The 10,011-nt window shown below is 39.9% G+C and overlaps 2 protein-coding genes across 2 annotated transcripts; one reads left to right on the top strand and one right to left on the bottom strand.

Moving 5' to 3' along the window:
- The first annotated feature begins 25 nt into the window (after positions 1-25).
- LOC141771972 (uncharacterized protein SCO4629-like) lies at positions 26-4,235 on the top strand. The gene is given in 6 exon segments (XM_074642523.1): positions 26-432; positions 3,453-3,497; positions 3,500-3,590; positions 3,756-3,862; positions 3,931-4,050; positions 4,053-4,235. Coding segments are annotated over 6 exon segments (666 nt in total). The 5' UTR covers positions 26-188; the 3' UTR covers positions 4,112-4,235.
- On the bottom strand, positions 4,132-8,476 carry mtg2 (mitochondrial ribosome-associated GTPase 2). The gene is made up of 6 exons (XM_074643818.1): positions 8,137-8,476; positions 6,469-6,616; positions 6,248-6,363; positions 5,926-6,144; positions 5,688-5,826; positions 4,132-5,522 (listed from the first exon to the last, which is right to left on the bottom strand). The coding sequence occupies exons 1-6, from the start codon at positions 8,386-8,388 to the stop codon at positions 5,140-5,142; spliced, it is 1,257 nt and encodes a 418-aa protein (XP_074499919.1). The 5' UTR covers positions 8,389-8,476; the 3' UTR covers positions 4,132-5,139.
- Positions 8,477-10,011: the final 1,535 nt, after the last annotated feature.

The following is a 10,011-nucleotide window of genomic DNA, read 5'->3' as shown; positions in this document are numbered from 1 at the left end:
TGTATTGCATGACATGAAGCATTTGTTGGAAACAGGTCAAGGCAGCAGAGTTCAGTTGGACTGTTATAGAGACCTTTGTTTGCAACTGAAACATTTCACCCTGAGTGGCCTTTCTATCTACAAATGTTACTCGACCTGTTTTCAAATACAGTGGGTCTCACATAAAGTGTCATTCTTACTGAAAGTCAATGAAATTTAGAGCTACAATTCCCTGGTGTTGGGCAATACTCTACTCAAGAGATGTCAAATGTGACAAACAACAGCACAATCAAATAAATAGGCCACACAGAGTCGTGGTTATGAAGTTGCGTGTGTGTGGGTGTTTGGCAGGGTCATGGTATGCGAAGATAAGATCTCATAACACATTTACAAAGAAGACAGGGCATTGTGTGACGGGTTGGGAAAAGTCAAAACCTGAAGCAGGCATTTTCTAAGTCAATATTGTGTGTATGAAAATTTTTTGTTTCTTTCACTAGAGGTTACATTGAATATTGATAATCTACAGTAATGACAGGGAAATGAGTGTGTCACTTTTCTTTGGGATATCTTCATACTTATTTTAGGAAGTTTTTTCATGCATTGTTTTAGCCTTTGCTATAGTTCTATAGTACCGTACAAGCTTGTCATTTATTCACTGTAACTTCATTTTCAAAAAGCTGGCAATGTTTTTAGAGGAGAAGGTCACACACATCTTCTATGTAACTGTCAAAAATATGCAGGCGTGTCAGTGTGTAAAGAAATAATTTCCATGGAAGTATGATCACTGATGCCGACTGACCACAATTCCAACGAACCTTTAGTCAGCCGTTGCCAGCTTGTCAAGCTGGTTTTGTTGTTGTTGTTGGCTGAGTGTGATTGTGGGTTTGTGTGTCCTGTGTGTGTGTGTGTGTGTGTGTGTGTGTGTGTGTGTGTGTGTACATGATTGAGCTTCTATGTGGGTATCCACATGTCTCCAACTACTAACTAAGTTATCAACTAACTCAAAGAATCATATATTCTATATTATTCACAAGATTATGTTAACTGGCCTTTTTACAATCGTGTTTATTGTTTTCACCTTGTGAGTCTGTGTGTGTGTGTGTGTGTGTGTGTGTCATCATGGTAAAATGTGATGCTGGAAACATTTACTTTAGCAGGAACTACCACAGGCGGTTTTGAGCAGGCTTCTTGCCAGGTATTTACATGTCAGTCTGTCTGTGCACAAATGTTGTCAATGCGAAACCATCGAAACTGTTGCACAGTTTCGATGGTTTCGCATTGACAAAATTTGTGATGACAACTACTATTCATCTATTCAACTATTAACAATTAACTATTCAACTATTCAACTATTAACTAACTAACTATTCATCATGAGCAAAATAACTAATGATAATAAAAAGTAACCAATAGCAGTTACTGCAGACTGGGCCAATCTAATACTTTCAATATTGAGGGAGGATACGAGTGGCCCCTCCAAATTTGGACTGATCCTCGTTTTTGTTGAAATCTGATCGGCTCAGTTGTTTTCATTGTGAACTCGACGAACTGTGACTACTGTTCCAGCTCACCTGAGCTTGCCTGACTGGTCTTGTTTTGAATCAGTGCAGAGGCGACCTGCTGATACAACCTAAGGAGGTGTCATCCACTATGAAGAGCCTTGAAGGTCTTCAACATCATCTAATTCACTTTATACCACAAAAACTGTATTAGCGTTAATTACTGCCCAGAATTTCAGCCTTTCTATCTCAAAGTCCCTGGATGAATTTCTATCTCAGCCTGCCTCTGTAGAGAGGTGGCATAATTGTTTTTCACCCAGAGCAGAAGGGCCTGGGCATGAAACTTGCCAGGTGTGTGGTTGAAATCAAAACTAATTGCAGAGGTCGATGATGGGTGTGCTCCGAACAAGGGTTCACTGTGTTTCAGAATCAATCAGCATCTAAATATTATAATGCATTATTATTGCTAGATAGCTTGCTAGGTTAAAATTAACTGTGGCTATGTTAAGCCTTAGCCCTAGGAAAAAATGTGTAAAATAACATCCAAAATGAATCAGTAATAGCTCCTCAACAACAAGGCTTATATGCATATGTCTGGTCTCCTTTAAAAGGTATGAAGCTAGGGAATACAAATCCACTGTAAGTAAACATATTGAAATTATTATTCCAGAGTAATTGGAGATGCAATAAAGGAAAAAGTATGATTTGTATCCTCGCCTATAGTGTATAAGCTAAATTTCAAAGGCAATAGCACCATTAAAACAAAGATCCCATGGATAATGATGCAACTGAATGAACTCCCCTACTCTGTGACTGTACATTTGAGGGAAATACAACATTTTTGATACAGTTTACAAAGATATACTCAGGCGGTCCCCATGTTTTGGCCATGTTGACTGTTTACTGAAAGTTTTACTTCAAAACACTATTTATATGCATATAGCCATTGAAATAGTAGTAAACATAATGAATATCAATATTCATATAGGACTGAAGAGCTCTGTGGTAAACAGGAAGATTAATGGATAATGGAAGGGCCAACAGTGCTCTATGAGATATCCACAGATTCATCTCAGCAGGGGAATGTAATGATCGAGGCTTGTTGTTGTAAGTGCCGACTTGAAGTTTGTGACGTCACATTCCCGTTCCCTACACGCTATGTATTTTTTGATTGATATGAGTTACTGTATATGATTCCTTTAGTTAGTTGATAGCTTAGTTCATTCATGTACACACACACACACACACACACACACACACACACACACATACACACACACACAACAAAACCGGCTTGACAAGCTGGCAATGGCGGATAAGGGTTCCTTGGAAAGACATCAGTGATTATCATACTTCCTTGGAAGAGAATTATTTATACACGGACATACCTTCACATTTACATAGAAGAGGTGGTTCGTATCTTGGAGCTGGGGCGACACAGCATTCACCTTAGCTGCCCCCTCCCTCTGGAACTCACTCCCCAAACACATCAGAAACTGCAGCAACATGTCCACATTCAAATCACAAATCACGACTCACCCTTTTAGAACTGCTTTTAATGATGTTTGTTTTATATTTTTATGATGCCCTTGTTTTATGATCATTTTATCCGTGTAAAGTGTCTTTGAGTTTCCAGAAAAGTACTATATAAATAAAATGTATTATTATTATTATTATATTATCTTCCCCTCTAAAAAATTGTCAGCATTTTGAAAATGGACTTACGGTGAATAAATGACAAGCTTGTATGGTACTATATAACAATAGCAAAGGCTAAAACAATGCATGAAAATGTAATAATTTGTGGCTCTCCCCCTCTCCATACTGTAGCTCAACATATGAGAGGAAATGATAAGAAGAGTGAGTAATGTGCCAGAACACTATGTGACTAAATTGTCGTCTGCATCACCGTCTGGAAAAGGTGTGGACTGTCATATGGCAGAGATAGTTGTGTATTAATCTGTATAATGCATATACATTTGGCTCTGCAGATGGGGGATCCCAGGAGTAACATCTTGCTGGAAACACTGGAGAGAATATCCGCTTCTCCCACAGAGTCCTTATGGAGAGGAACACTCCAGGTGGGGGATCTCTAGCTGTGCCTGTAAATTAGTGCTGCAGCATATTTCACAACAAAGGGAACAGCAGAATATAACCGCCTGGTACACACTGAACCTCTTTCTAGGTTATCATACTTGTCTCAACTTCACAAATAAATGCTTTCTCACTTTTGCCTGTTCAATCAATACCTGTTGTTTTTCCTCATGTCCCCCACAGCCTCCTGGTGCAGCAGCCCTTCATGAAGCGAAGGGTTTATGCCACCTTTGTTTGTCAGTGGCCTGACCAGGTGGAGCTCACACAGCCTCTGAACACACCCATTACATGCTTGGTACTGCCCCTATCATTCATCTTTTAATGCTATCACTGTGTGATCAAAATGGACTGCTGTTAGCCTTTATTTGCTATTTTCATGCATGTGTTCTTGTTATGTTATTTTCATGGACATGTTGTTCAGGCTCGGTGGAGAGAATTCAGGACTATCCTCATAAAGCCTTCCAGGTGGACCAGCAGCTCCACCCAGTATCATGTCTGCAACCCACTGGTTCCTCCGGTCTGGCGACAGCACCAAGTAAACAACACACGCACACAATGTATTAAATGGTGCAAAGAGTGCAGTTATTTATTAAATCAGCATTTTGGTGACTTCTCCAGAGACACCATGCAATTATATTAAGATTCAAGATTATATTTAGGTTCAAGAAAGCACACAAAAATACTATGGGTGAGAAAAGTAAACAACATATTCACTGTCCATACAGCAGATCCAGATTTGTGAATTCAGGTGAATCTCACTCCCATTTAGATAACCTTAAATATCTGTATTTACATATTATCAAAACTTTAAATACATGGTTAAATTGTGCATGGATTGTGGATACAGGTTGTGTATTGTGACTCTACAGAGGCTTATTTACTAAAAGGCCCAATTAAAAATGCAATTGAAGTTATTTAAAATTATGTGACACATGCCCTCTGCTGGTTCATTTAGGAATTATGTTTCATCTCATTACCAAGCTGCAGCTGTGGTCCTAACGCAGGACAACGTTTATCAAAATACGTTAGAACATCAATTAAAACGTAGAAGCAGTATTGAAAACGTGTATATGCTTATTGCATATCTTTTATTCATCTGTTTTGTCAGTGTGCGACGCCAGTGTTTTTGTATTCACTGAGAAAATTACCAAATAGTGTCAATGATGTGGTGTTTCCTCAGCCAACTCCACATAGTTATTTATGTGTTTTACTCAAAATCATCTCTATGCACACAAATATCCTTCTCTAGACTGATTTTGTTATTATTTATTTGTCTTTACAGGCTGACCCTAGACAGGCATTTGTGAACCCTAACATTTAAAAAGTGTACTGTCGTCTCTTAACAAGCAATATGTCGCCTTTGTTGTGTAGCATACAGCTTTAATAAGTTATATTTCAAGAAACCTCACATTTTGTCAGTGTATTGAGCAATATGCTGCAAGTCATTAATAAGCAAACACGAATGTTGAATTTAGTTTTGTTTGTATATATTTATTAAGCTATTTAAATGTGTTCTTCCAGGATAAATATAAATCATAATAAATAGATCAACAGGACATCGTTTTTACTACCACCTAGTGGGTTTGTCTTCTCCTTGGAGGTAGCCGTCGTACAGCTCTCGGAGATGGAGGATGAGCTCCTCTGTGTTCTGTCCTGTCAGAGCCGACACGGGGATGACCCGCTGGTTGACGTGGCTCTTTAGAGTCTCTAGCTTCTCCCGGGCCTCGGGTAGGTCCATTTTGTTGGCTATGATGGCCTGAGGCCGCTGGGATAGACCCGGCTCATACTGCTCCAGCTCATAACGCAAGTGCTGAAGCTGGCTCCAGGGCTCCGGAGTCGACAGGTCCAGAACATAGAGGAGGAAACGACAGCGCTCTATGTGACGCAGGAAAGAGATGCCGAGGCCTCGATTCAGATGGGCTCCTCGAATAATGCCTGGGATGTCAGCAACTACATAGAGCAAGGGTGAAAGTGGAACATACAGTAGACATTATACTTGGAAAAAAAGCTGCAAATTATACAGTGCGAAATCCTATTAAAACGTTATCATACCATGTTAAAGAATAATGACTAATGACTCTATAATACATTAATTGTTTGCTTGAAATCAACTACCTGCAACCTGCTCGTGATCCCTGTAGTTGACAATTCCTACATGTGGGTTGAGTGTAGTAAAAGGGTAAGCAGCCACAGCAGGCCTGGCATTGGAGATGGCTCTCAACAAAGATGATTTCCCAGCGTTAGGAAACCCCACCTGATGGGATAAAGATTTTAAAAAATCAGTTCATTACATTTGTGGTGTTGAAAAAGCAATATCAGCATGTTATTTCAAACATAAGCAGCTTTTCCTCACCAGTCCAGCATGGGCCATGGTGCGGAGCTCTAGCTGAAGGACCCTCTCCTGGCCCGCCACTCCTGGGGTCGCCGTCATCGGGGCGCGGTTCTCATTGGACAGAAAGAATCGATTCCCCTTCCCACCGGCCCCTCCAAACACAGCCAGATACTCCTGGCCATGTTCAGAAAGGTCCACTACTGTCTGTCCCTCTTCCTTCACCACGGTGCCTAGTGGTACCTTTATACATGGGAAAACGTCAAAGGCAAGGTTAGGCAGCAGGTTTAATGGTAGAAACGTGATGATTACATACAGTCATTTATGATCAAATGCATGGACTCACAGAAATATAGGTTAGGCTGCCATTCCTGCCGTAACAGTTCTTTCTGCTCCCTGATTGCCCATCCTCGCCTTTGTAAATCGGAACTACTTGCGCCAACGATTTGACAAACTTGTCCGCTGAAAGCACGTAAATAAGGAATTAATGATGGAAGCACGTTTTGGCATGATGCAGAATGGAGCGAGCTCTGTTAGTGACTAGTGTCATATGCCTTACCAACTTACCCTTCATAATGATGCTTCCTCCGTCACCTCCGTTCCCTCCATCTGGTCCACCCCACTCTTTTCGCGGCTCACTGTGAAAGCTGCAGGCTCCTTTACCGCCTGACCCGGCCAGCAGCTTAACACGCCGATGGTCTACGAAGTGACGGGTCTAATATGGGCCAAATCAAGAAATACTTAGACAGTTGGCTAATAATCCACACTGTGAGTCATCAACAGCACAACATAAGGATGGATGACGCACAAATAATAACAAGGGCTGTACTGTGAAGAAACTCTACCATTGGAACATCAGCTGTAGATTATTTTGACTAATCTGTTGTTATTATTTTCTCAATGAATTGATTAATTGTTTGTCTAAAAATTTCTGGCAATGGTGAAAAATGTTTCCCAAGCCCAGAATGAGCTTTTCTTTTAGAATTATCCACTGGATATATCTAGTGAAACATGTTGGAGAGATTAAGGCATTGGATATTGGATATTCTTTTGATGTGATATTTGTGGATTTAAAGGGACTGTTTGTAACTTCTTACACGTATAAATCATCCGGGTCGGTGTCCTATGCGCGGTCGCATATGCGCGCTCACGTGTGGCTACGCTGTTCAGACAAGACTCCCACACAAACTACACGGAAGCACCAAAACCGCAAAGTTATATCTAGCGAAGCCCGTCTTATAGAACAGTGTTGGCCGCTGTCGGAGGACGCGGGGGAGACCGTAGCTGACTCTGCTGGAGTCTCTGCTGTACTCTGCTCCTCTGCCTGCCTGCCTGCCTTCACTCAGCTCGCTCCACCTCACATTCATGCGCACACACTCCACACCGCAGAAGACTTCGTAGCTCTGAGAATATCTAGTGAATGTACAGTGAACGTTTGTGCAGAAATAATTGCTGCAGCTCCTCCAGACCAACAGAGGTTTTCTGTGTCTTGCGAAGTGACGGAGCTCCGCAACGAGTTACGTTATCGTCTCCGACGAAAACTCCGGTGTCTCCCCTAATCCTTCTGACCGCGGTCGGGAGGCTGAAGCAGGAAAAGCCAACACTAGTATCAGCAGTGATTCATGGAGAGACCTTCGTCTGGTCAGCTAACATTACTGCCAAGCAGCTGAAATATAGTGATATTGTGGTTTTAGCTGACGTGTGACGCCTCATTGTGTTGAGCGATGCTCGTTTCATGTCTATGTAGAGCGAGCACAAGCTCGAGCCCGACGCTGACTTTCGTTGACTTAATGGCCACAGGTGTTGCTGTTAACAAGCATTTCTGATTCTTACAAACAGTCCCTTTAATTGACCCATATCTGTAATACTTCATATAATAAAAGTTTTAACACTTTTCAGGGTCAGAAAGGTTCTGAAAGAAATACATCATTTTGTTGGGCCATGTGACTAAATCAAAAACAGTCCCCTTAAAAAAAGAACTATTTTACATCTGTTTTTTTTCATTCATACAAATATTCTACAAGGAGACAAACTGAGCAAATGATCCAACTACAGTAAAACATTAGTCCTTGTTTTGAAGGCAACCTGAGGGATAAAGATAGATTTTTTACTAGTTAATGGGGACTCCACACATAAAGCAGACTGACTGCATCCTAATTCTATTTATGTAACATTACTTGTTCAATCTGTTTATATCCTTTGAATGGATCAGTTAAAAACACATAAAACACATACCAGCTTCTTCTCAGACAGCTCTCTCCTCTTGGGGTTTGCTCGTTGTTTACCGTGCAGCTGACAGGAGGTGCTGACCTCTCTGGTACCTCCTCCGGCGGTGACTCTGCGCCTCCAGGCTGCTGCTACCGGACAACAAGTGGGACTGAACCAGCTCGACTCGGTTCTTCTGACCTCCTGTCCTAGTATGTATCTTAAGAGTATGTCTGGAGAAAGCCACCGAGGGCTTTTAACTCTCGACAACGTTGCCATCATTGTGTAACCCTTGACTACCTACAGCCTACAGCATGCTGCTCACTGTACAGGCGCTCTGGACAACTACGGAACCAGAGAAGGGACAGTTTGTTTACGCGATTGTTAATTCCGGTATTCTTTGCTGTTGTGATTTGGTACTCTACCGCCACCATCTGGACTGGAGTGTGTGTTAAGAGACAGACGGGGCCAAACTTAGCAACTTTTAAAATACATTCTCAATAAATATTTTTAATTGATTGACCCATATCTGTACTTCATACAATAAACGTTTTAACACTTTTCAGGGTAAGAAAGATTCATAAAGAAGTACATACTTTTGTTTTGTTGCATATTTTATTGGGCAAAGGATACAGCAATTTCAGAACCAATAATAAAACCAGTATGCACACGGTTCATACTATTAAACCATGAACCATGTTTTGTTTATTGTTATTGTTGTTATTACGCATATATATATATATATATATATATAATATCTCTATGAAATTTTAAAACTATTTAGGTGGAGGCTTCAAATAAGCCCAGTGGGTTTTTTGCCTCTTCCTGCACTGTATATTTATTTTTTGTAATGTTTGTGTAGACTTAATTTGTGCAAAATTAATAAACATAAACAATACTATAATAATGATGATAATAATAATAATAATAATAATAATAATAATAATATGATAGCATCATTATCATGATGTGTGACTTTTGACATGCCCTTAATGAATCCACAAAAAGCAGACATACAAAAGGTGAATGTCAGTTTATTTTTTATATAACAAACAGTAACAAAAGACAGCAGAAAAGATCAGACAATGCAGTCTTACAATAGATGAGTAGATAACATTCATATTTGGATTATGCACACCAAACATATCTCTCTCTCTCACTCTCACATTCTCACTCTCTCTCTCTCACTCTCCCTCTCTTACATACATGCAAACACACACACACACACACAAACAAACAAGGCGTACCACCCACATCAGTGATGACACACTACATAGAACTAGAAAAGACTTGCCATACATGTTCAGGTCACAGTAAAATGAAACACTGATACAAATCCAATGTAGTATAGAGAAGCCTGTGATTGTCACTGTTGAGTGGTACATAGTTATTAAGCTGTTTGACAGCAGTGTATCTCACATTATTGATTAACCCTGCAACTATATTGTGTTATTTTACCTCTCTGAGATAAGCTGAGTTACTACAGAATATACTGCAAAGCTGGACCCTCACAGCCACACTGATAATCCTCATTACTGCTCAAACTGTAAGAAATATTAGTGAAATGACCAGAAGTGTTGTCTGACTTCTTTTAAATAAATAAATAAACAATATAATATATGCCCATTTTGTAATCACACATGGATAGATAAACATGAACCTTCTATGTCCCTTGTCTTATTTTAGCATTACAGTATTTTGTTAATTTAAAACAAAAGATGATAAAAGTTTTCACTGAAAAAAGGAATATTTAAGCTTTATGTATGTGTTGAAAGACTTCACATAATCTGTCCATAAGTCACATAAATACAAAAAAAATGATTTTCTTAAATATGACATGTCAGTTGAAACCTGCAACATAACATTTAATAACATTATTAACCAGCCCTATAGTCTTTGCCATCA

Source organism: Sebastes fasciatus, chromosome 8 (assembly GCF_043250625.1).
Source record: "Sebastes fasciatus isolate fSebFas1 chromosome 8, fSebFas1.pri, whole genome shotgun sequence".
Taxonomy (NCBI): domain Eukaryota; kingdom Metazoa; phylum Chordata; class Actinopteri; order Perciformes; family Sebastidae; genus Sebastes; species Sebastes fasciatus.
This window is presented reverse-complemented; position numbering and strand designations above follow the sequence as displayed.

Coding starts and splice junctions, on each gene's coding strand:
- mtg2 (XM_074643818.1), bottom strand. CDS start 8,388: ATGATGGCAACGTTGTCGAGAGTTAAAAGCCCTCGGTGGCTTTCTCCA. Junction 6,145..6,247: donor GCAGCCTAACCTATATTTCT/GTGAGTCCATGC, acceptor CCATGTATAAAG/GTACCACTAGGCACCGTGGT. Junction 5,827..5,925: donor CCATGGCCCATGCTGGACTG/GTGAGGAAAAGC, acceptor TTATCCCATCAG/GTGGGGTTTCCTAACGCTGG.